General features: G+C 45.6%; 1 protein-coding gene across 1 annotated transcript; it reads right to left on the reverse strand.

The window, feature by feature from the left end:
* On the reverse strand, window positions 1-25656 carry LOC144149046 (putative peptidoglycan muropeptide transporter SLC46). Its single transcript, XM_077680594.1, has 7 exons — window positions 25409-25656; window positions 16760-17295; window positions 14225-14662; window positions 8597-8830; window positions 5326-5409; window positions 2557-2713; window positions 1-355 (listed from the first exon to the last, which is right to left on the reverse strand). Exons 2-7 carry the CDS (start codon window positions 17241-17243, stop codon window positions 247-249), a joined length of 1506 nt encoding a protein of 501 aa, XP_077536720.1. The 5' UTR covers window positions 17244-17295; window positions 25409-25656; the 3' UTR covers window positions 1-246.
* Window positions 25657-27805: the final 2149 nt, after the last annotated feature.

The raw sequence follows: 27805 nt of genomic DNA on the forward strand, positions 1-27805 counted from the left end.
TTTCAATTGCGGTATTCTTTATTGACACCGTGACGACGTTGTCCACATTCAGCTAGTACCAGTCAGCTGTGCCGTGTCCGCACTTCGTCGCATCAACCGGAACACAAGATCGTTCCCCGAGAAGACCGTTAGACCCGTACTTGAACTTTCTACACACAGATATGCGTCCTTGCGTCACACAAACGTACACTCCAGTGCGTCACACATAAGCGCTGCGTATGAAATCGTCCAGAGAAGCTCGCGGCATCAGAATATGGCGGGTCCGTAGCTGGCGGTCACGCTTCGCAAAAGCGGCACCTTCTCTTCCTGGATAACATTGCCAAGAGTTCCGATGCGCAGGTTCCGTCGCACGTACCTGGAATCAAGTCAAGTCAAGTTTATTCGATATCAAAATAGATATTTCTGGGGACCATAATGCAGATGTCAGGAGCGCGGAAAAAAAGACAACAGAAGCGGCTTGACGGGGTCCGTGTCCTCTAATGTATTTATAAAACAAATGAGTACACTTATACAAGAGGAAAAAAAAATATACACGAATAAACGTCGACAAAGCATTCACAGTCCTTGGCAGTAACATAATCAATTCATGTTAAAACCAAAGTTAAGAGCACACTGCAACAAGATGTTTGCACAGAAGCAATAAGGTGAACTACAGAAATGCGAAAATCAATAAGTACAAACACAACATTGTTCATTGATTACGTGAATTAAACATACATGGTAACGTGTAGCACAATAATTGTTTGCGCACACATACAGACTAAAAGCAGGCACTTGGCATCTGCATGAGCTCTGGACGATATTTTTGCAGGCAAACATTTCCGGGTTTACTAAATTAACTCATGGCAATTCACTCCTGGCTCCCTGGAAGATCGGTTGATTCTCGTTACAGACAGTGCACTGACGAACTTCGCGACAGATCGACTTCCCTTCTATTTTAAATGTGGTCTACAAACTACGATAATCGCGTGGTTTAGCTTCAACACAATTCACAGGGGTGAATAGTCCACGTCTCCAACAAAGCGAACAACAACGCTCATATCATCCGACCCAAAAACGGGGTCTGCGCTGTGCCACAGCGCAGTTGAAACTTTTGAGTCAAATCGTAGGATAGACACTGCCTTTCCCAAAATTTTTTTGTTGGCTGCACAGGTTGGTCATAGAGGGAACTACGGTGAAGCTGAATCACAGCATTACCTTGAAGTGTAGTTTTACGAAACACCAGAATTTAGTTAATTAATTAATAATTAATTTTGATAGCTGACCAACAGCGCAGTACCTTCTGGGATGGTGCACTGGGTACGTGCGTATAAGGCATACAAATGACAACACGTAGGACACACCACGTCTTGGCTCGCGCTAAAGAAAAGAATTAAACATTACTTTATGTCTGGAATTCTGTAGCACTACTCCGTGTAGTTTGTATAGCGCTACTCTGTGTAGTTTGTTATAATTTTTGTTGTGCTCCTGTTGGGCTTGCTGCTATATTACTTTTGATAAATGTACAATTTTGGATTTTCCTGCATTTTATTGCAATTAAGTGTGGAATTCTGTAGCGTTACTCTGTGTAGTTTATAATTATTTGTGTTGTGCGCCTATTGTAATTGCTACTATATTTCGAAAAATGCTATATTATTTCGAAAAATGTATAATCTTGTTTTTTCTACATCACCTTTGTATAGCTAGTTAAGGCTGAAAGTTGGGCTAGTTGGGACTAGCGAGTGTCCCGTCTGCTTCTTTCCTCGTCCCTGTCTGTTTTTTCGCTGGTAATATGCGTATAGCTAGTTGTCATGTTTTGTTTCTTTTGTTTCTTACCGTTGCTGTGCAATGTTACAATGTTACATGTCCGGGGTTGATGGCCGCCGTCAGGCAGAGTTAATCTGCCTTTTGCCTCTACTCTCGAGACATGGTTTGTTTAAATAAATGAACTGAACTGAACTGAACTGAAATAAGTAAAAAATGGGCAAAAAATGTGTAGATATATACAAAAGAGGAGATTGATCAAAGAAGCAATAACATTTTCTGAACAACAAGAGCTCGGAGGTCCTGTGTATATCGGAGGTCGGAGTGCATACTCTAGTATGCACTGATCAACGCCTACAAGCGTAAGCAACGCGGTGCTTTTGATGCATAAACACAAGTGCAGAGAGAAAAGTGCTGGTGCGTCCTCTCCCCAACATGCGCATTCAAAATACCAAAATTTTCAAGAAACGTCTGAGAAGAGCCATGTCATTGCAAAAAAATGTCAACGGAAGATAAAAACAGACTGTTAAAGGCATGTTGGCATCGGATAGCCGGTGCGCGGCTCAGTGATCTGTCAACATGAAAGCAGCCACACGGCCGTTTTGGTCTGCTTGGCACTCGCAGGTGAGCAGAGCTTACAAGGCAAGGGCAGTCAAACTTGGAATGAATACAGTTAAAAGGAAAACCAGGTCGCGCCTGCAGCGCCTAATGGATATCTCATCAAGATCACAGATGGCTCATGAAGACAACCGCAGGAGTCGATAAGCGTGTCTCATCGAAGAGGGAGAGCACACCGGCCTCGTGCGTACTTACACCAGAAGCAGGCACAAGATGGTTCCTATGAAGATGGAGAGAAGGTATATGAACTCGGAGACCTTGGACTTGGTGGCCGCGAACACCTCCCAGTAGGCCACGTTGGACAGGAGGGGGGCAACTATGCTCAGCACAGCCGCAGTGGCCATGAGGCACCCTGCGTGGCAAAGCGTTGCGTCCTTGTTCTCTTTCAAATGAAAGCAGAGCTATAGAGTGATTTCAACGGAATTTTATAACGAACACCTTTGGTTGTGCGGATCATCTGAAGGCCTACGATTATTTGCATTTCACACGTAAGAGTTTCAAGGAATGAATTCTATAGCGAAGGAGTAGCTAAATCATGCCATGCGCTCGCATATTCTTTACCATAGCCTGTAGTAGGCACTGGCGTACGCAAGGAAGGGGGCGCCCTCCCCTGTACAGCACCTTTTGTTAGCAAGGGCGGGAAGGGTCGCAAGGCCAAAATAACTCTCTCTGTCAACAAATACTGGCTACTGATGGTTGTTTTTCTGTGGATAAGCTGTGAAACAAACACATTCTTCTTTTTTATATGATCGGCCGTTAGCCGTATTGCAATATCAGTAGAAACAAAATGAACACAACAATCGGACAGTTATGTTGAATACGACGTAATATCAAAGTCGTTTTATTTTAATTCGCGTAAATTCATTGGTTTGATTTTTATTTTTATTTTGCTTTCTTGCTTTCACTTTTCGTCCTTTCACGTCTTTTCCTTTCGTTCTCTCCATTTCTCCATCTCACGGATTCTCGGGCAGCCCTTCAGTGCTTAAAATCGTACCCGAAAGATCAGCTTGTTTTCGACATTAATGCAGTGCACCTACAAGCACTAAAGGCACATCATCATGTAGAGCTTCAGTGGGTTCCTCCCCTCTGCGGTATAACTGGGAACGTTCAAGGCGGACACTGCGGCATTTATCGCGCATGACCTGTAGGGGCTAGTAATACCGATACCGTTCTCCAGACGAGATGCTTCTGCTCTTTCGTCCAAGGCTGCCTGGAGCGACCTATGTAGGCTGTTGCGCCGCAAAATTACGCGCCGCTTCACTCCATAGACCCGCACGGGAGCTTTAGAATGCCTAACAGACTGTCCACGCATGACGAAGCGGTTCTTTACCGCGTGCGGCTAAATGTCCCTTACACAATTTACTTTCGCTTCAAGATGAAACAGGCCACTTCCGCCCGTTGAACTCTTTGTGACGTGCGCGAGGACTTGAACTGCGCATTATGTGAATGTGCGTGGTATAGAGCAGCTAGGACATTCATTTTAGTTTCCTTGGGCCTTTCGCTTTTTAGAGGACTAACTCAAAGTGACGGGTTAGGCCCTTGGTCTAACTCCAAATGAGCATCTCGAGCGGAAAAAGCTATATTGACTTTCCTGGGACGCATAGGACTTCACCAGACTCTTTCAACAGGACTCCATTAAGGAGGCCATCATCGCCATCATAGTCATCATCGTCATCATCATCACTTCATCAATTTCATTTTTTTTCTCATACACCCGGTGTAGCAAGCTGTGTGCTTTTGCCAGACTAACCTCACCAGTAACGTTACAGGCTATTATCTCTCCCTCTCTCCGCTTCTATTTGTGAGGGACAATATCCGCCCCATGAAAGCGATGACAGGTTTAAAGGCACTATAAATTTAACGGAGCTAAAAGGCAAAATACATTTTTGAAAGTTTTTCCCTATTTCTACACGCACATTTAAAGGTAGATTGGCACAGCAGAAGTTTGTAGAATCAGTCGGTCGCAATCGCCGCTAAAACGAATGTATTAAGCCCGGGTCTTATGACTCCGGTGAAAGCATATGCTCATCCCTCCGTCAAATCTCGCCCTAATACACAGAGAAAGGTCGGGACTTAGGGTTGATGTTAAAAAAGAGCCTCAATCGCATTTATAAGGCTGTTAATCGCCTGATTAGGAGAAATACGTGTTGATGAAACACTGGAAACTTTAGAACGGAGTTAGTCAATGTAGCTATGGATACGAAATTTTCCTGTTATGCTTTTTTTTGTTGCTATGGGTACCTACCAGCCTAGTAATTATAGAATGGCGCATACGATGGTCTATCGTAGTGTAAATAATTATTTGCAGCTCGTTCATTCGTCTCAGGTTTGGTTTAAACGAAACAAACACCGATGCGGCCGCCATGACAGGAGGGCGCTCTCGACGCAGCTGTTCTTGTTGCACCACGGCCGCTGTGGATGCGCGTGCTAGAGCGAGCGAGTGCGTCCGTACCGGCACGTGCCCAAACAGAATGACGTCATTCCCGAAACTGTGACGCGGAGCACAAAGCGGAGCAGTGCCCTAAAAGCAGCCAGCACCTTGGCTGCGTCACACGAGCACTGAGAATGTCATTTTGGGACAAAGCGCTCGACGCATCATACTCATGCCGATGTCGAAAGGGTATCCACTCTGAGGTTTCCCGTGTGTGCAGGCAAGCATTAAAATTGATTCAAAACATATTGAACTGAAAGGTTACGGTTGCAACTTCCTGACAGATATCTCCACTACAAATGCAGGTGTTTACATAGTTATCTCAGCTTTGAAAGTTCATGTCAGTACACCGTAAAATCCCTTTCTGAAGTTCCAGGCCACGAATTGAAATGACCTTGTTTGGCTACATTGGGATGGTCGCTGCTACAATACGATCGTTTAGCTGCAATCAGTGAAGGCGATTTCACAAGGAAAGTTACTTTCACAAACTCTGGTCGTGTTCAACAGGTTAACCGGGCACCGATTGTACTTACCAATCTCTTCGGGCTGAACGAGTTTTGATAGCAAGGCCAGCACGGCAACACTTATGAGAGGTGACAGGGCGCCAACAACAACGGCTGAAACAGAAAAGCATAAACATGACGCGCTTAGTCACACGGCGCAGAATATGTACGATACGATTTTTCTTCTTGGTTTGCACGCAATATGGCGGAGCAGTACGGTAATTAGGCACAATAATGATTATGCTAGATCTGTTATTAATGCCATAAAGACAACATACAACCTCGTTAAATTCAAAAGGGTTGATCTTTCGTAACTCACTCAGCTCCATCCGAGCCCCGAAAGGCGTTTTTTAACTGACGAGAGAAATATTCGAAAACCTTCAAATTTTGTGTTACAGTGACGTTATATGGGCGGAAGAAGTGTAATATGAACCATTACTAAAAACAAAGTTAACAGTGGGTCAACTGCACGCTATCATTCAAATGATATCAAATGGAACTGGAGGCCCCACTACAGTCGCCAAGACCAATCCAATCCAATCCAATCCAATCCAATCCAATCCAATCCAATCCAATCCAATCCAAGCCAAGCCAAGCCAAGCCAAGCCAAGCCAAGCCAAGCCAATCCAATCCGACCCAAACCAATCCAATGCTCCTCGCGCTAGCGCAGAACGGCCCTTCACGGCCCACGCGAAACTGCTCAACCTCGGCCAGTGTAGCTTACGCTACAAAAAGCAGGGAACGGGGGTACTTTTTTCGTCAGCCTTACCCTGCTAGCTGAAGAGGTGCCGGAGCTCCTTGCCTGGTAAACAGACAGGGACCCCATCCGCCGGAGCTTGACCTGGGCTCCGACGGCCACCGTTTGTGGTTTCTGCTCTTCACCTTACAACTCCTAGCCACGGTGAGTATGGGGCCTCGTGGTCCGCGGTGTCGCCAATGATTACTCAACGTGCCCCGTGCGGGGTTTTTCTATCATTTGATTGGCGGCGTGGGGTGGACCACGCCGCCAAAACAAAACAAGCTATACTACAAATATGTCCACCACAATCATCATCATCATCATCATCATCATCATCAACAACAATAACAGCAACGTCATAATCATCATATTCTTCCGCAGACCATTTCTTATTACCGCAAAGCAATTCAGTAGCATTCAATCGATAAATAGCATAAGTGAAGTGGCGTTTCTCACAGAACCCAATGCAACGAGTGTGGCCAGGGTCCTTCGAAAATTATTCGCCTCTCGATGCTTCCCCTTATTTACACAAGTACGCCGCACAGCGGGTTAGGGCGCCCCTCTCCAAGAAAAACAGAAACTTGCATATGCCTTCACGCTGCGTCGAAGCCGCTTTTTAAGACACCTTTGCTCCCAGCTCACCAAGCTAATCCTATTTAGACATTCGTTCAAGAAGCGTAAGATATGCGATGGCTGACTGACTGACTGACTGACTGACTGACTGACTGACTGACTGACTGACTGACTGACTGACCGACTGACTGACTGACTGACTGGCTGACTGGCTGACTGGCTGACTGACTGACTGACTGACTGACTGACTGAATGAATGAATGAATGGATTCTTTATTGCCACTTATATACATTTATATACAGATATGCACATGCAATAAAGTGGCGTGGCCAAGGAAAAAAACTGTACTAGACAGCTTGACTAGCCTTTGGCCCGCCAAGTACAAAGCAAAGACACGGTGGTCAGCACTTCAGAAAATAAGGAAACAAGACAAAAAATAAAAAAAAGACAAAGACAAGCCATAGTCCTTAACAATCAAAAATATTGAGGAGTCTGGAGTCAACTTTTCCACAAACTAATATAATATCTTGTAGATTCGAATACATAATATATACGTTAGATTTACATAACCGATTTAACAATGAGGGTAAAATAAAAGACATCTGTGAGCCATAATTTGTTTTTGGGCACCCTAAAATCCAATTGTCAGGTTGCCGTGTAAGATAAGATAGATTAAGCTCGGTAACTTAGCTAATTGAAGAAAAATGTTTTGCTGGTTGGAACGGGAAGCGTTTCAGTAGGCCATGAATAAACAGGTTTGATATAGAGTTACAATACTGAATTTATTCAGGCTTTTCAAGGCGGATTCGATTGGTTGATTGTAGGGTTTCACGCGCGGACGGAATACACGGGATGAGGAATGCCGTAGTGGTGGGCTCCGAATAAATTTTGACCACCTGTGGATGTTTACGGGCGCCGAAATCTGGTACCCACGGGCGTTTTTACTTTTTGCCTCCATCAGAAAAGCAGCCGCCGCGGCCGGGAATCGAACCCGCGTCCTCGTGCTCAGCAGCACAACGCCTTCAATGTGGATTCCATAGATCGGTCTGTATGAATGTTGAAAATTGCTCGCATCGCCATTTTTAGCAAAGTAATATTTTTTGTTTATTTTTCTGGGTTGTGGAGCCCCAGAAAAGTTGGCAGTGATTCAGATGAGACAGAGAAAAGAGAGTGGTAGATTAATATTTTTACTACAGTTGGTATTGCGAATCTCAGTTTTGATGGCGCGCCCACAGGAGAAGAGAACTCATTTATCACATAGTTGCAAGATCGGCGCGAGATGGGTGGAAGATTCACAAGATGTGAATCTTGAATTAGCGTTCGTCCTGTCCCCTTCTTTGACTTATAGTCTTTGTGGGTGCGCGGTGTTAGGGAAGATGAATAAGTACCAACTCGCCCAATTGTCGGTTCTTTTGCAATTCTTTTCTTTCACAAGATGTGATTGATGCGTAAGAGAGACGTCTTTGGGATATGCTGTCACCCTGAAGTGAACGCCGCTGATGATGTTGAGAGAAACTCAAAATGATGCGCCTTTTCGTCTAACGACGGCGATGGTTGAACGCGCAGCTTTCTCGTGACGGATTCCTCTGTTGACATGAAAACCTAAAGCACGCCTCACCTGTGAAAGAGCGTATCTGAGGCAAAGTACGCTTTACAGGTGGAAGTTAGCTTTCCTGCAGTGGGTTCTGAGGTGGACTACAGATACCATCAGTGAGACATAGAAAACTTCGCTTTAAGCTACGGCCGCATCGGAATGGCTTATGGGACCCGGGTTCTCGCATAATGCGATAACCCTCGCATAATGCGAGGGACCCGGGTTCGAGTTCGACTAGAGAAATTTTTTTTCTTTCCCTTTACCCTCGATCATCATCATAGTTTGACAAAGTTAGCTCTTCTGCAGTGTGTTTTGAGGTGGACTACGGATTCCATCAGTGAGACATTGAAAGCTTCGCTTTAAAAGCTGTTTTCGTGTGTTTCAAGCTACTCACCGACGCCGTGCATGCTACCGGAGAGAGCCAGCGCCTTGACTGCCGATGCCCCCATGAAGGAGAGGGCGCCAGCGATGGCCAGCGACGAGTCCTGGAAGCCGAAGCTTCTGGCCACGCACACGACGATGAGCGTGAAGATGGCCTCGCAGACGAACTGCAGGCCCAGCATGAGCGAGGCCTCGTGCGTCCAGCTGAAACGCCGGTACAGGTACGCAGCCCACACCTCCTGCTCACCTGCCAAGCGTAACGAGACACGGGAGGATTTTTATTCATGGTTCTGTTGTTTTAGTTACGGAAGATGCCCAAATTCGGGGGTTTAGAAGCATTTAATAAAGATGGTGGTTCCTGGGATACTTAAACCCGAAAGTTTTTGTATGTCGAAATGTGTGAAACGAGAATTTATTATAAACCGCATATCCGGGCGCAGCGACGAGTGGTAACAGCGCTGCCTTAAAAACAGAAAAAGAAAACCAATCAGTTTCCAACTACTCCGGGCATTCAACACGTACACAACAAACGTTTGTGATAGGGAAACAAGCTACCACAAAATCAATTCACAGAAAGTTCTAGATCTGTCTGTCCCTCGACTCAGCCACTCGGCCAAAAGGTAAGAGAATTCTTGAACGGGAAGTTCATATAGGCAAAATGTTTCCAAGCCACAAAATCTGGAAACACACTTCATACTTGAGAACATTTTTGAGGAAAATACAAAAAATCTGGCATTTTGCGGCAAAAACATCAATACATAGCTGGTACTAGGCAATGGTCTTTTTAATTTAAAATGACTGCGCGGTGGATATTTGTGATAGTGAAAAAAAGATGTGTGCTGAAAATAATGTTTTGACCTCAAAAAACAAAGGGGAGCTCGAGCCGGCGGCTAGACCTCATTGCGGAAATCCGAGTTCAGCAGTAACGAAAGGGTCAAATAGATGGCGCGCGAGCAGTAGAACGCGGGAAAATTGAACTGACTAGAGCGAACCTCCACCGTGTTTATTGTAAAGGGGGGAGGGGTGATACAGGAAGGGAGCAGCGTGGGAGGTGGGCGAAGGATGGGAGAGAGGCATTTACTGGGAAGGGCGCCATACTTTTGTTTTAGGGGCAAAGCACCTTAGGACATCGCTTTGTCCGGGGCTTGGCGTTCTGGTACACGGTGCTGCGTATGCGGGAGGAGCATTGGATTTAGATTGGATTGGATTTGGATTGGATTGGATTGAAATGGATCGGAATAAATTGAATTGTATAGGATTGGATTGGATTGAAATTGTATATACTGTACACACGCGTTGTCACAAGTACATGCGCGAGTAGGCAATGCCACGGGTGATTTACGGTAAGAACGATCCCCAGTGCTTCGCCCACTCGCCATGATTCACTTCGTGGAGATGCGTCAATTTTTTCGATGATATTTTGAGCGGAGTGAGCAGATACGCGCCCATTTTTATGCGAGGGGCTGCTTTGCCCACAGAAGGTGCACTAATTTGGAGAATTCAAAATATATTTATGTTTACGCATGAGCTTGTAATCACGTTTGGTAATTGCAATTATTATTCCACTGAAGCTGTTTGTGGCTTGGGTTCTGTGACCTTTTGTTTTGCGTCAAGAGTTCTGTATCAACAAAAAATGCCTTACGGCAAAGCCGACCTTATCGCGAATGCTCAGGAGAAAACGATTATAAAGTGCTCTTGTTTTACCGAAAATTGTTCAAAAAACAAGAAAACACCATCGTCCAACATTATTGACACCAGGTCCGCCCCTGAGATTTTCTGGGTAGCATGGAAACCTAGCCCTACTGATGTTGTTCTAATCGGAAACTGCTACCGTCCTTCTGACTCAAATAGTTCTTTCACCCTTGAACTGCGGAAAAGTGTTACCGATGCTATGTCTGTGTAAAAGAGGAGATGTTTTTCTTTCTGGGGATTTTAGTCTGCCACAGATTGACTGGAAGCTTTTGTATTCCCCTTGTAACACATCAAACGAATTTATTAGCCTAACGCTCGACTTTGACCTTGTACAGGTCGTCACTGAACCTACCCTGGGAAGCAACACTTTAGACCTATAGCGCCTGAATCTGTCGCAGAGGTTCTACACGTGGAATGGTTTAGTGACCACAGACTTCTTGAAATAACTCTGAATTTTTTTTACCTTCGCTGCTAAAACTGCCCAAAAAATCAGAGATTACAATAAAGCTAACTACGCAGAAATAAACAATAAACTTGAAATATTTTTCGATAAGGTATTTCTGCACTCTTTTAATAACCGTTACATACAGGATAACTGGGTATTTTTTCGTGATCGCCCTGATGAGCCAGTACGTTCCCTTGATTTCTATATCTAACGACAAATCTAACCCCTGGTTCACTAGGTCACTCAACCAGATAAGAAATAAGAAGAAAAAACGTTTGTACCAAAAAGCTAAACGCCTACGCACTCACTTCTCGTAACTCTTACAAGCAATGTTTGGTGGAGTACTACTTTGCAATGCGCTCTGCCAAATCTAAGTATTTTTCAAAAGACCTGAGTTCTCTTCAAAATCTAATCCGAGAAAGCTCTGGAGGGAGATATCTCGTCATCGTGATACAAACCGTATAATGCTGTATGATGATAACCACGAACCTCTTCCAAAGAGTCAATGCTGTTCTGCAGGTGATGACAATGATTGATGACAGGCCATACGGGCTTGTTGGCCAGTGGTTGCACCAATTCCTCATTACAATATGCGCAAGTTCTATAACCATGTGTGGGTATGAGGGTGGATGTGGAATGCCCGTTCATTATTACTTTATACAGTTAACTTACCCGCCGCGGTGGCTCAGTGTCTATGGCGTTGTGCTGCTGAGCGTAAAGACGCGGGTTCGATTCCCGGCCGCGGCGGCCGCTTTTCTGATAGAGGCGAAAAGCGAAAACACCCGTGTGTTCGAGATTTCGGCGAACGTTAAAGATCCCCAGCTGGTCAAATTTAATCCGGAGTCCTCCACTACAGCGCGCGCCTCATCGCCTGTGTAGCGTGGGCGCGTTAAACCCACAATCAATCAATACAGCTAATTTATTAATGTAATCGCTTTTAGCAGAGGTGCCCTGTGACAGAAGCTTTATCCGCGCGTATATACGTCGTGTTTGTTGTTTTTTTTTTATGTCAAGACAGAAACATGTGCAATTGCAAGCGCTGTCTTGGCGCATCATTTGGGCCCTTCACAAACCCGCGATTATTGATTGATCGATGGATAGTGGTATCCCCTTAAGAAACGGAGTGATGACGTCTCATCTTACCAAGGAAAAAATAAGGTATCTATGTTTTATACTCTTCGTTTATTACTAGCGCTGCTCGAGGGAAAGCACGGAGTACTTTTTTTTCTGTTGCAGGTGGTAGCTGTCCTAGGCATTATTCCCGTCTCTGCTTTTCGCCTACTAGCATTCTAATCTTCTTTTCGTTGCCTCGACAGCCTTGAAGTTAACTCCTGCTGTTCTACCATTAAATCTTACGGCTTTTGGAAGCCGAATATTTCACTCTTGTATAGATTTGGATGGATTCACTCACATTCCAACCCTATGTGCCGCATAGTTTCCGTTTCGTTTCCGCAGACCACGCATATCCTATCATTTTCTGTATACTTCCTTACAAAGCTCTTAGTTCTCAAGAAACGTACGTGCTCTAGCCTCCAAAAGCAAAACACTGCCCTTGGAATTATCCTGGAAATGTTCTTTTCTGATGTGCAATTTCTCTGCCAGGTACATCTTTAACGACGTTTTAGGTTGCATTTTTTTCTCTCCCTTTATTCGTTTTATCTGCCTTGCTTCTTTTTTCATTACCTTGGCTGTCTATGATTCTCCATTGCTCTTTCTGTATTTCATCGTTAGTCTTCTAGTTTTCCTTAATCACTGCGTGTCCACGCTTTTCATGCATAGTCACCTAAAAACTTTAGCTGTTCACCTACGTTGATCCATTGCTCTCAACCTCCTTTCAAAACATAATTTACTCTGCGCTTCTCGAACTTCAAATGACGCCGCCCCCCCCCCCTCCCTCTCCTCCTCCTCCAATGAAGCCGTCGGTTCTCATGATATACAAATCGTGGCGCTGTTTCGTGGCAAACAGATCTGCTGCGTAAAGAAACACTTCACTTGAATGATCGTAATTGCTGCTTTATGTGCGGTTTCAGTTTTTGCTTGCTGTGAATGTCATAGTGACGCCAATGCTATCTTGCAAGTGCAACGTGCATGTGCGCCGCTTAATAAGGGTTTTCATCGAAGCAACATCCAGTTGCACTCAGAGTTTCCCGTCCTTCGACCACTATCAATTTACCATGTGATGCATTTAGGCAAATGTTTTATTATCCAGTCTATCGATGCGACTCGACGGAGTGTCAACGGGTATCAGTCCAACATTTCTGGCGGGGGGGAGCATGCTTCAACCGTCAACCGTCATTACTTTATTACGAGGGTCAATTTTCTTTCGGAGGGGGTTGGCAAGCGTGTGTTTATAAAGTGTGAAGCTTTATAACGACAGCCGAGATGACTTTCACTAACGGCGTGCAATTAAGGATTAGAGAGACTTCCTCGTATATATCGCTCTATACCAACCATCCCAGATGCCGCAAAATTGTACCAGTGCGGTCATCGGTGCAAAAGCGAAATTCATTTGGATCTGTTGACCACTTATGCTGGCTCTTAAGCAAATAATTTCATTTGCTAAGATATATTCGCAAATGCGGCGGCTATATTTCTGACTGAAACCGATCCCAAAACTCAGCCTTAATCTTGTACCACAGTGTGTTCCATTTTTTTTCTTGGGTGCCTTAACGACTAGTGAAATGTACTAACAAACGTGATTAGTTAGTTCATAATGAAACATAATTCGTTATAATAGAGCACAACCCCCTTCTCTGCTTTTGGTTTATAATATGCTCATTTGAGTACACCGGAAAAGAATGAAGCTGGCAACGCAACAGGTTTATTAGAATGAAGACTATCCTTTTTCTCTGAGTTTAGTTTCTGAATCCCTTCTTTGTGTATACTGGAAGAAAATGAAGCGTGCGAATTCAGCAGGCTGGAGTTCCCGCTGATGCCAACCCCTCCACAAGAAAGTGGTCGCCATGACTGAGGCGCTTGCTTTCGTTCCCGACATTTACTTTTGCTTCGCGTGAAAAGTATGTTTGTGTTGATTGGCGCTCCCGAATCTCCGACCAAAAAGCGCCAGGAATATATTAGGTGGTCATTCAATATGTCAGGTTTGTGCTCTAATTATTTAGGAGATGAGTATGGTACTTCATAAAATGCTGTATAATGGGCGCAGAGGGCCTATGGACGGAAACAGGAATATGCTTATAATCGCAGACGAAGGGGACTATGGTTGAGACGTGGCGGCGCCTGGAGCCTCAGAGCGTGTTGCACTAGCGGGTCATCATGTGCGCTTAAGGAGATCATCAAGACCTTCCTGAATGCTCAGAGGGTCTGAGATCACGCCGTGTACCAAATGAGTTTTTTAGAATTGGATATCGGCAACGGGTAAGTTAAAAGACATTTGTGAGCATTAGTTGTTCTTCTAAGAGTAGTGAATGGTGTGGTGGAATGTTTTATGTGTAAATTTTAAAGAAGCGTAGTTTTCTGTCACCGTGTGAAAGATGGGTCACTCACCGCAATACACGAAACGTCCAAGGAGGAACACGGTGCAGAGTATGAGCACGAAAGACCTGCCGTTGACGTTCCTCCTGCGCACCATGAGTTCAGCGACTCGCTTGACGTGGCGCATGCACACGAAGTTCCACAGCGCGTTGCCGTTGAAGCCCGGCATGACCCTCAGGGACTCGCGCACGCACGCCGTCACGCCCAGCAGGCAAGCCAGGTTGAGCACCAGCTGCACGCTGACCACGATCACGGAGACGTGGGCGAACGACTCCGGCCCGGCGACGAGCAGTGGCTTCCAGAGCCACTCGATGAACACGGCGGACGCCCGGCCCACGTAAAGCGCGAACGTGAGTGCCCCGATCCGCACGGTTCGGGTCCGGTAGTCGGAGTTGTCGCTAGCGTGGCACAATGCGCCGGCTGTGAACAGGTTGGCGCCTCCCAAGAGTCCTGGTCGAATATAAAGGAGCGGTCAGAGAACAAAACGAAAGGACTGAGTAAGATAACATTTTCTTGCAGCTTATACACCGGTTATACATGAACTAGGTGCGCGATGTGATGGCTGAGGAGCCCCGTTATCTAGATTCGCAACAGTAAAATTAAGTCAAATTACCACTGCTATAATTTTGCATCGGTTATGCCCTTTATAGTTGGGCTAGTTAACGGTGAAGTATGTGCCTGGACAACAATCGATGATTCCAAATTTCCACAACAGTGATCGGTGTATAGTACCCCCAATATGGGGTTTTTTTTTTTTGGATACTCATGTGTGCAAATAATCGCAACGAGCAGAATACAGATTGCCCTGGGTGGTACCTGTGCACCTCTCCGAATAATACAGAAAGCACATGAGAGCGACAAACGATTCCCCCTTCACTCACAGCAGGCACCCCATCGGGATTGGGATTAAGGTTGTTGTATAGATACGGGAAGCTTATCGAGGAACTAAGGCGGATTTTTGTGCCTTTACGAACGCCGCCTTAGCGTCCACCCTAGACTAAAAGCTCGTTAAACCTCGCTGGATCTTTTAAATCACCAATAGGCGTAAGTTCATTCATTTATAGTAGAACATGAAGAAAGTGAAAAAAAAAAAAAAACATATTATATCCCATTGGGTGGGTCGGCTGGTGCGAGCAAACAGAAATGCAGGTGGTTTTTACGGCCATAACATGCCCTTTGGCTTAACTTTACACAGTCCTAAAGTTAAAAGTTCGCTCCTGCTTTCCCCAAGAAGGCGAAGAAGAAAGCGGTGGTAGGGCCCCTAGAGCCAGCGCTGAAGATCGGGGGTCTCCCAGAATGCAGGCCTGTATCGCGAAGGTGTCGAGATCTAGCTGCGTTCAGTGAAGGGCACGTCCTCAATAAAGAATTTGTGTCATCGTATTTGGCAGACGCCGTATAAAAGAGGCAGTTGTTGGCAAACGGGGCATGGCTCGAGGTGGCCACGCCGAGGTTACCGCAGGAAAGTGGCAGCGATGCAAATAAGGACAAGTTAATAGCTGCGGGATCGGTTCTCATGTAACATTTAAAACGAATCCCGTAAGTCATGCTAAAGGAAAATGTGGTCGACTGCTAGAGAGCGAAGTTCTATGAGCCCGGTATGTCTTACATAAATGCTGTACTCAGTGCCGGATCACAGGGTTTCTTGAGTGAGTGACAACGACAGCGCGTATCATCACTTGTTACTTGCTTAACTGGCCGTAGTTAAAAGCCTGCCAGCTAACTAGAGCAAAATGGGTGCTGTTTTACGTAAACAGTTGCTCACCACATTGTCGCGACTGACAACGTTACCAATGTTATCGTAAATTTTAAACACGCATTCGAGATAATAAAGAAAGCATTAGGCATCGGCGACTCCCCAGCCGATTTCGGCGGTTTTAAATGACGTCACAGAATGTTGTTTGTGTGATTGGCGGACACAGACGAAAGCCACCGCCAAGAAACATGACTGGGTGATTGTGGTGGGATTTCCAGTTCTGTTTGGTCGTATTGCTTGAATCCTAACGTGAACCTAACACACTGATGAAGGTAACACACATGAAGTTAACAAACATAAAATTTTAGGTTTATATTTCTGTCGTTTTTTTTTCAGTTAAAAAACGTTTTTTGCGACTATTATGAAGGTATGTGGTTTACGAAAGGCTACTTTTTAAATCTAAGCAAGGTTGTATTGTGTTTTCTTGTATGTCTTGTTTTCTTTAGGTCTCAAGTACTCAGATGTCTCGTTCTTTTGTGTCCAAAGTGACTGCAAAGCTCAATCGCCAATTCTAACTTTGGTCCTCAAGACATCTCGTTATTTTGTGCACAGAACGACTGCAAAGCTCAATCGCAAATTTGAACTTTACTCCTCAAGATATCTCGTTATTTTGTGCACTAAATGTCTGCAAAGCTCTATCGCCTATTCCAACTTTAGTCCTCAAGATATCTCGTTTAGTTGTCCACCAAATGACTGCAAAGATCTATCGCCAATTCCAACTTTAAAGGAATATTTCCGGTAGCCTTCTCGCTTGTGTCCTACGGTGACACCACGCGACGGCATAAACCACGTACCTGACGCAACGGTCACGCCGTAGATGACTTCACGCCTCGGCAGAGTCGCGAGCACGAAGGTCAACGCGGCCACGTCCTTGACCAGGGCCCCAACCAGGGAGATGACATAGTGAGGCTTGCGACCGTGGGCGTCGCTCCAGCCTCCAAGGATTACGCAGATGAAAAACGAGCATGCGAGATCCAGGACGGGGAGGCTCAGGACCCGGTCTTGAAGCGGAAGGTCCTGTCCCCTGCTAGTCCCGTTCGATGCTCTCGCTATGCAACTGGACAAGCGTTCCTGGAATGGCGTGCTTGTTGACTCTGGTAAAGTCGAGTTCGCATCGTCTGGAATAGTGCTGTCTCCGTAGACGCACTCGGACATCTGTAGGAGTATTTGGTGGATGGACATAGAACTGGACTGCGCGAATATGAAGATGAAAGCGAACGCCTCCAGGATGAAGTCTGATGGACGAAAGAGGCGGCGGCTTCGCGGTGCTGTGTCCATCGTGCTTTGTGCCTTACATAAGGCCTTGGTCCTTTCACTGTTTTGGTGGATCCTGTGAAATAAACAATGAAGGGTGGTCACTCCCCGATTCTGTGAGCTCCTGATACAAAAAGTCAAGATATAAAGCAATAAAAACAGCTGAGACGCGCTCAGTGCGATTTGCAATGGGTATTAGGATAGCTACAAAGTTCTGAAAGCGTCGTTTGTAGATCTTGAATAAACTCTGAGCGGAAAACGTGCTAATATCCACATTCTTACTGGAAAAGCTTCCTTACAATTTCTTTTCAACAGCGGTAAGAAGATTCAAGTCATGCTTGTTGGACCTTGTGGAATATCAAATTTCGAGTGCGTTGGTTACCTCTAACACAGATTTAAAGAATATACTCAGCCTCATTTAACCACCAAGGAGAGATGCAATGAAGAAAGGCGATTGGATCTCCGATCATACGATGCTGTTCATAGATCGCCTTATTGCACAAACTTTAAAATTGTTTAACGCCGGTTCCCAAGCTGTTATAGAGATATTCTTTACGTCAGCTGCGCTTCCCTCCCCCTCTCTCATATCTCAATCATAAAGGCAACATAACCGGATCACTTTAGCCCCCATTTAGTTGTGAACAAGGCTCCCAAGTATGGCCCTGGGAGTCTTGGGCCACAAGAGTGTTTAGGTACCGGTATATGAGAAGCATTGACACGCGGTGGAGACGGAGGACCAGACAGCTGACCAAGCGGTACGGAAATTCGGTAGGAAAAGCTGGGGTATACAGAAAAGCTAAAAAGCAGGTAAAAGCAGCAGAGACGACGAATTGGGTACAGAGAATGAAAGGAAAAAAAAAACCCTGGATAGTTATCGAACGGAGAAACTGGAAATCAAGAAGGAAGGTTTCTCTGGCAATACGCGAGGCAGTGCAATGATCTTTGAAGCACAGGCGGAGTTTCTGAGAACACGGGAATTCATGGCTAACTACAGGCAACACGACAACCCTTGTGTATGCTGCGGCAGGGATCGGGTGACCGTAGAGCCTATTGTGATACATTACACAGAGATACGACCGCGGCGGGACGATGGGGAAACGACGTTGACAGAGGCTTTGGGACGTGGTTTGAGGGGAAGCCTCAACTTCAGGGCCAAAGAGGGGACCAAGAGGCGGCTGGAGTGGTGGTGGAAGAAGATTAAAGAGAGCGGGACGTAGGACGAGTAATATGCCGAATTAGAATTTGTCACAGAAGGGGGGGGGGGGGCGATGGGAGTTTGAAAACGAGGGAGGGGGGCTAACCCATTAGGTTTGTTAAGGGTAGGGCAAATAAGTAGAATAGCACAGGCAAGCCGGTTGGTAACAACCGACGTCCCGATACAAAGGGAGGGCCTCCAATCGTCATCATCATCATCATCATCATGATCAATATAATAACCTTGAGACAGAAGTACACCTGCTGCCCTCGTGGCCTTAACGTCGCAATTGTCCAGGCAGAACGCCGCAATTTCGCGCGTTGCTTTTCCAAAACTCAAGGCGATTAGCTTGAGAGAGAGAAAGAGAGAGAGATAGAGAGATAGAGATAGAGAGAGAGAGTGAGAGAGAGATAGAGAGATAGAGAGAGAGAGAGAGAGAGAGAGAGAGAGAGAGAGAGAGAGAGAGAGAGAGAGAGAGAGAGAGAGAGAGAGAGAGAGAGAGCTTTTACGAAAATTGGAGAGGTCGGTCCCACTAACGGTAGGGCTTCCTACTCACAAATGAAACGGCCGACCGAAAAGAAGAAGGGGGAAGCGGGCACGGGAACAATACAATTCTATATACATCGGGATACGATCTTAAATATCGCTTTGCAAAACATGATGTAACTGTCCGTAAAGTCTACGGGAGATGTACACAAATTTAAAATGTACATTCTCTTCGGGTTCACAGGATTTTTTATTAACTGAGAGTGTTTCAGGTGTCAGCTGGTATGCCGTTAAGGCAGTGAAGGCAGTGCACATTGACTTGCGTGTCTTTATCGCCCCACTCTGAGTGCTCAAACTTAGAGTACAAAGATACTTATCACTTTCTGTCGAGAACAAAAGCTTTATCTGTGCACCTTTGCTACGGTACTGTCACTTTCACTACCTTACAAGGCCAGCCAGATCAAGCCTGCAGCATACATCCTCCCGTACCTTTGTTACCCCGTTTCTATGCCTTATCTTAGCGCCGAGATTCTAAAGGGGCCTCATCTGTGTACAGAAGATAGGGCGCCCTATCTATGCAGGTACGTCTATACTGATGGGACTCATGTAAGTGATTTGAGGTACTTATGAAACGAGAACAAATATCGTTTGTACATCGTCTACATGTAGTTGTGCACGAAGAGATGACGGGCTGATCAGTGGAACATATGCTTGTAAGTCACTGGTGTCGTTCTGGGGGGTAGGGCCTCGCACACCCTCACAACACTGGGGGAGACACAGTTTGTAGCGTAATGCATGATCGCCGTCTTCGAGTCACTAAGCACAGTGGTGCATCTTGGATTGGTGATTGCAAGTGCAATGGCCATTTCTTCGGCGTGGTGTGCGCTTCTGGCTTTCATGCTGCTCGCAGTGTATACGTCACCAGAGACGGCGGCTATTACAACTGCGACGTACGCGTTTGGTCGGTCCGGGTATTGGGCTACATCGACGTAGAAAGCGCCCAGGCTTTTCGAACTTGGCGTCCACAACACGCTGGACGAAATAGCTGAGGCCCAACGTACGGCGCAGCTTGAAAGATTGTCACAAACAAGAACGGGATGCTACATCCTACGACGACTCGGCCTCTTTAAGACAGGAGATGCAGGACAACAAGGTCCCAACATCGCTCCCACAAGATCTGCTGCACAGCCTCCACGTGCCTCCAGTTCCCCGGCACATGAACCCAGAACACAACCAGGAAAGGAGGCTCGCAAGAGCAAAGACACTCACAGCAACGCACGCCACGGATAAGGGCGCTTTCTACGTCGATGTAGCCTAATACCCGGACCGACCAAACGCGTACGTCGCAGTTGTAATAGCCGCCGTCTCTGGTGACGTATACACTGCGAGCAGCATGAAAGCCAGAAGCGCACACCACGCCGAAGAAATGGCCATTGCACTTGCAATCACCAATCCAAGATGCACCACTGTGCTTAGTGACTCGAAGACGGCGATCATGCATTACGCTACAAACTGTGTCTCCCCCAGTGTTGTGAGGGTGTGCGGGGCCCTACCCCCCAGAACGACACCAGTGACTTTAAGATGGTTTCCGGCACACGTGGGTCCACTGGACTCACGCGATGGACACGGCAACCGCAATGAGGAGGCGGACCGGGCAGCGCACGCGCTCACCAGCCGCGGCGCTCCTGAGAGTCCAAGCCCCCGATTTGCGACGCAAGTGCCCGAAGAAACGGAGCCACTCACTGCATATAGAGACATTCTCGAGTGGTACCGCATCAATCGCCGAACTTTCCCACCACCACACCCTAACCTAACTAGGCAAGAAGCAGTGATTTATAGACAATTACAGACTTGTTCATTAATGACTCCAGTGGTAGCCAAACACATCTGCCCAGAGGTGTATGTTAGTGATATGTGTACACTATGCAACAGAGAGAGAGCCACCATGGCCCATATCCTATGGGATTGTGAAAATCACCCGCAGGAAGCCAGAAACACTACAATTCCGCCAAGATTCATGGACGCCATGAAGAATGGAAACTACGAAGACCAACTCCAGGCTGTCCAGCTGGCAATGGCTGGCCTAGAACGCCAACGGCCTGCAAGCGCCGCCTCCATGGAGGTTGTGTGAGCAGGCCTGGCAGGGGCTCAGCTATTGCGACGTACTAGCCGCGTCTTCACAGCAGGCTCTAATAAAGGTTGTTTCTCTCTCTCTATGCTTGTTCTGAGTATCTGCTGACTAACGTTATGCTCCTTGTTGAAAAGCAATATCTTTAGTAATGCTCTACATCTACTTGAAGCTTTATTTATTGAGGCCGTAACTTTCCGTTTAGGACAAAGAATGAGCAAGTGAAGCCGTAATGATTCAGGCAGGATGGAGAACGGTACACGTGATTGTAATTCTCAGCGATCCAACTAAAAAAAATTGGCCGCGTATCTGCTCCTTTCGTTGCAAATATCGACAAAAGACGATAGTCTTTATCGACTTTTGCCAAGTAAATGCCTCCCTTCGCTTTCCCGCTCACCTCTCGTGTTGTTCCTCTTGCGTCACGCTCCTCCCAAGGTAAAGACGCCAAAGGTTTGCTTAAATCATTTTAAATTTACCGCGTACCACTGCTCCAGGCCGGGTGTCTCGATGCCAACGCTGCCGTACAGCGGAGACGCGCGTGGATCGAGGCGCCCTACTTCAACATTTATAGAACTGCGCTGCTCTAGTCCACGTGCGTTCCAAGCAGAACGTGGAACCTATCTAGTGCAACCTTTCTTAACTGTTGCCGGTTGATTACTTAAAACGCCGCCAGAAGCTATAGTGGCGCGGGCGACAGCAGGCGACGGCGGAGTGAATTTTTTTCTGCAGTTGATAAAGTATTTAATTTTGCAAAAATTAAGCATGTATGATTTTTATAAAGGAACACTGCAAATATCACTTCTGTATTAATTTGTTGTCTTATATTTGCGTAATGTCTTGTTCTTATTCAACAATGTTGACAAGTATGAACATTACACCGGAGTTAGACAGGTAGATTTAGCTATGACTATGTAAGACTATTGCGCAGGCCTTGTTTTACTTTGGCCGGGTGGCTGAATCGAGTTACAGACAGACAGACAGACAGACAGACAGACAGACAAACAGACAGACCAAAATTTCTGGGTTTAGGTAGCCCAAGAAAGACTATCGTCTTTAAAAATCATGCACCCCTGTGTATAACGACGACGATAATTGGACGTGAAGCTTTCTCGTGAGGGGTTCCTTGGTTGTCGTCGGAGTTTTGGACTATGACTCGCAGAGGGTATGCACTTTGACTCGCACGCAGTTTGTACTTTTGATAGCAGCGGCTTTGACTTTGGCTTTCGCCATTTGTTGTCGCACGAAGAAAGCTCAGCGTTAAACCATCATCGTCGTTCAACGGAGGGGGTGCATGATTTTTCTAGTTTCGAGCGTCCTTGCACCCCTCTCTTATTCCAAAGAGCTTCCACCGTGTTGAAATCGTATGGCGAAATCGTATAGACGTCGGCGTCATGACTCGACGGACCCAGGTTCGATTGCAGCAAGGAGAAGCGTTGTTTTGTCTTTATTTCACACACGACCATGATGATGATGATGATGATTGCTTTTGGTTTCCCCTTTGAAGCGGGGTGATGACATGTCATCTTACTAAAAAGGACTAATATACCCATGTTTTACACTCTTGGTTTAATACTAGCGCTGCTTAGGGCAGGCACAAAAAGCTTATTAGACACAATATACTTTTTTTCCCTGTTACAGGTGGTAACTGTCCTAGGCAATATTCCCCTCTCTGCTTTTCGTCCACCAGCATTCTAATCTTCTTTTCGTCCCCTCGACAGCCTCGAAGTTAACTTCCCCTGTTAATCCCTTAAATCGTAGGGCTTCTGGAAGCCCAATATTCCCTTCATGTAGATTTGGATGGATACCCTCACATTCCAACACTATGTACCGTATAGTTTCTGTTTCTTTTCCGCAGACCACGCATACTCCATCATTTTGTGAATACTTCCCCACAAAGCTCTTAGTTCGTAAGCAACCTGCTCTAGCCTCAAAAAGCAAAGCACTGCCCTGGGAATTATCGTAGAAATTTTCCTTTCTGATGTTCAATTTCTCAGCCCTGTACATCTCTAACGACGTTTTAGTTTCCATTTTCTCTCTCCATTTATTCGTTTCAATCTGCCTTGCCTCTTTTTTGGTTACCTTGGCTGTTTTGGTTTTTCCACTGTTCTTTCCGTATTTCATCGTTAGCCTTCTAGTCTTTCTTAACCACTGCATGTCCATGCTTTTCAAGTATAGGTGCCTCAGGGAAAGTTGGCTTTCCTGCAGTGCGTCCCGTGGTGCGCACAGACACTATCAGTGAGACATAGAATCCCCCGCTCAAAAAGAGCAGGCAACAACGGTAGTATCAGAGCCCTATTTCTATCATAGCCCTATTTAGATCCCTATTTAGATCTGTCTGTCTGTACGGACCATTCCTGGCCGAATACGTAAGAGATGTACAGCATGCACATCCGTCCTGCATGAACAGCACTATTACGATGCTGTTACTTGTTCTCTTTACTGACATAAAAAGCGGTGTCAATGCCATGATCTTCTTGTCTTTTGGAGTTTGTTAAGGACTACCGTTAAACGCAGCTGTTCACCATGCCTTGATGTACCACGATGCGAGAACTATCAAGTGCGCACGGAAATACCATTAAAGCGTTGTTGCGGAGAAGGGATGCGAAGGGGAAGGCGAGGCCTTGACCAGTGCGATAGCGGGCCGGCTGAGTCCGTGAAGCTGTGGACGGTTTCTAGGGGGAACAGTTTCCAGAAGCGGCAAAGGCGATGGACGGAGATCCTGGTATTCCCTTTTCCGCTACACTATAGCGAACTTCCCCATGGCCCCTCCCCGTCTTCTCTGTCCTCGACGCCTGGCTTTTCCGCCGTGAGCAAATAGTGTTCACCCACTCGACTCTGCTTTGTTCGCAGCACGTGGGAAACCCCATGTTCTCGTGCGTACCCAGTCTCTTACCCATTCTACCCCGAGCCCGTTTTTGGGCGACTGCCCCCACAACCATGCGCATCAACGCATTTGCACCAGAAAGCCCCCAGCACCAACGGGAACTGGCGGTCCACAGTTTCAGTGCGTGCGGCAGCTACCTGGAGTGAGGCAGCTGACTATACCGCATAATCCTGTGGTCAATGAAGTTTCCATCTATGCGTCCATCTATCAGTCCGTCCGCCTCCCCGTCTGTCTGTCTGTCTGTCTGTCTGTCTGTCTGTCTGTCTAGCTATAAAAGTAGAATCCTAACATAAAACACCCATTTAAAATTAAAAACAGTCTCCTGGCCCACTCCATCCGCTTGTCTGTCTGTCCGTACGTCCACCCGTACGTGTCCCCGTCTGTCTGTCTTTCTGCCTAGGTAACTACAAAATATTAGCTTAATGTAAAACACCCATTTAAAATACAAAAAGCACCCCCGGGCCCATGTTAAGTCCCACGTTCAGCAAAATGCCCGCATGTACGACTGTTGTTAACACAAGCAGGTTATTCTTAAGGAGCTTTTGGGGGATATATAGTTCTAGCAGGTTTCAGAACCATTACTTCCCAGTTCTTCGTTTTAATTTGTATGCTGTTATTTGTTTCCATAGCTTTCGCACTGATGGTAACTATGCTGGGATAAGCCGCGATGAACGACGCAAAACAACGTTCCGTAATGAAACCAAATTTGACGAGAAACGTAGCAATCAACAATTGCGAATGTCTAACATTGAACAATTCCTAAGAAAAAATATATAACGACAACAACACTTCTATCAACAGACCATAGACTCCCTTTCCCCAGATTTCTACTTTTTTGCGGGGCACATTAAAAAAAAACGTTTTTGTGAATACATACTGGGGTACGAACACTTTTTATAGGTTTTTGCAAGCGCTGTAGTTGGGGAAAGTAAACTAGAATTCGAGACACGTGGAAAGAAAATTTTATATTTCGTTGATGTAGAAACTCCGCTTAACTAAAAAAATTTGGCGAATTTGACAAGTTCGAGTTACGAGGGGTTTGCTTCATTCTCAATACTTAGCAAGCACCTTACTGCTCCGGGTATTTTTGCTTATTCGCGCGACTGGCCTCGTTTTGGTCGCACACTCACGCCAATGGCGTTTGCAAAGAAGAGTGTTAGCATTCTTCGAAATAATAAACAAGATTGCTGGCCAAGTCACAGCCACTTTAGGGAATTTGTCTCGATGACACACTCGTGAGGCTATTTGTTGTGAAATGTACTGCCGACAAACCCGGCGAAACACCCGCCCGGCGCTGGTGTCTGCTTTTCAGATGTGCGGGAAAAACAAAAACGCCGTATGCGCCGAGATTTCGGCGCACGCTAAAGATCCCTAAGTGGTCGAAATTAATCCGGAGCCCTCTACTACTGCGCGCCTCATAACCCTTCGACGTGTCGGGAATTCGAGTTTTAAACCCGGCAAAGCAAAACAGTCAACAAAGTTCGAAACTTTCTTACCTGCTTCTAAGCCGTGTACTTCCGAGCTGTACTCACATCGATGACCATCTTAATTTCCCGGAGCAGCGGTCCCAGCCGTACTGCCTCCAACTCGAGTGTACTGACAGCTGTGCAGTCGCTCCCAGCAGCAATCCGAACAGATCCGAGCGTTGCCGACTACTTTCCGCGCTTCCTCGCCAACTGTCGCGTTCAAAAAAGTTCACGCCAAAGACTGGCGTACAGCTCTCATGCGGAGCCTCAACGCGGGGTTGCTATCGCACGCCTTCTAAGAATGTCCGCCGCGTTATCACTCTTGTCTGTGGAGCGAAGTGGTAGATAGATTTGGCGCTCGGTTAACTGGAGAGGGTGTACCGCGCTGCCGCCAGCACTCATTGCTCGAAAGATTTGTGCACCATCGAGTACGAGGGAAGAACTGCGACTCCGCTTTGTAGGAGCCGCGTGCCTTATAAGAAAATAATTTTAATGCGTAGCACTCTTTGCCGAGTGCCCCCACAGCCAGGACCGTGTAACGCCCTGTATTTCGACAAACATTCAAATATCGTGAAGTTCCACCTGTAATCGGTATAATAGCATAAATGAAAATAACTGGCTGCGCGAAATTCCGAAAAACTAGAGGACAAGAAAAATACAAAACATTTCGGGAAATGGCGACACGTGTAACGCCCTGCATTTCCACAATAATGCAGATTTCCCGGAAGTTTCTAATGCAATCGGTATAACAGCGTAAATGGACATTAATTGCTGAACTAAATCTGAAAAAAAACTAAAAAATAAGAAAATTATTGCGCAAAATGGCAAGCTGCATAAAGCCCTGCATTTCCACAATAATGCAGATTTCGCGAATGTTCCACTTCGAATGGATACTAGCGTAAATGGAGGGAATGTGTTTGACAGGATTTACAAAAACCAAAACGTCTGGCTGTAGAAACTCACACTCAAGACAAGTGGCATAAGAATGCTACGCATTAGTAGAAAATTATTTGAATTTTTGCGGAATGTTTTCTATTTTTTGCTAGTTTTGTTGTAAAAACTTCGTTTTAAGGTTTAAGCATTCTTTGCCGGGTACCCTACAGCCTCAACCGTTTAAAGCCCTGCATCTGCAAAAAATGCATAATCGGCAAAGCTACACATTTCATCGTCGCAATTGTGAAGAGCATAAAGAGTCGAAGGGACTAAAAAAAAAAACCAAAGAATACAAAACTAGGACTACAGCAAGAAAAGTAGCGAAATGCAAAATTTTTATTTCAATCACCATGGCCACAAGACGAAGACAAATAGAAAATTCCCGAAACAACAATAGAGAACAAGAATAAACAATTGTGGAAACGTACCCACAGTTTAACAGGCCGTGTATGCACAAAAATGCATAATCAAGGAGCTTAATACACTTTTATCGTTGTAATAGGGAAAATAAAGATAATTGGCCGAGGAGAATTGAAAAGCAAACAAACAAAAAACAAAAACGTAAGAAGTGTCTTAGTGGTATTTATTCTTAATCCCTACTTTGTACATCATGTCTCAATTGAGTGGAAAGCATTGTTTAACTTAGTTTGGTCGTTTCGGGTATTAACAGCTGTTTATACCACGCAGTGATCCGCAAATAATTGAATATGGGTAGGGGGCTCAACAGTAAGATAAATATCATTTATATATACTACAAAAAGGTGAGGACCCACAGCACAGAGCCCTGTGGAACTTCAAAGTACACGCCCGACTCTTCAGAGACACAATCATTAATGACGACACACTGTGCCCTATTTCTTAAGTAGCATTCTATCCACGCGACTACTTTTCGTTCAATGCCAATTCAGAGTGGATTTGTAATTATATCGGGATGGGGTACGACATCAAACGCCTTTGACAAATCTAGAAATATAGCGTCGGTTTGGCCATTTGTATTAAGTGTATTCATGAGTTCTTTCAGCTAGTTCCTTAACGGTTGACAAATCAGACCTAAAGCCATGCTGTTTGGAGTAAAGCCTATTATTATATTCTAGGTAAAAAGGTAAGTAGTACTGGCCTTATAGCATATAATATGCTCGATAGTTTACTACAAGTACTCTTTAAGGAAATTTTCCTGTAGTTGTTAATTTCTAGAGGAGAGCCAGATTTATGCACGGGAATAATTTTTGCCGAACGCGAATCATCAGGAATAGTCGCAGTGCTTAAAGATATAACGTAAATTTGATGTAAATGTTTAGCTACCCATGTAGCATATCTACTTAAAAATATTAAAATATTGTACAGTTTGTCGGGACCAGGTAATTTCTTCACGTCTGGTTTATGCAAAAAGCAGAGAACACCATCCTCTGTTATTTCTACTTCAGGCATAGGACAATCAAAAGCATATGGCGGCAGCACAGCGTGTGAAGATGTCCGCGTGAACACGGATTGGAA

The sequence above is a fragment of the Haemaphysalis longicornis genome, unplaced genomic scaffold (genome assembly GCF_048455015.1).
Source record: "Haemaphysalis longicornis isolate Haplotype H1 unplaced genomic scaffold, Haemaphysalis longicornis Haplotype H1 scaffold_8, whole genome shotgun sequence".
NCBI lineage: Eukaryota > Metazoa > Arthropoda > Arachnida > Ixodida > Ixodidae > Haemaphysalis > Haemaphysalis longicornis.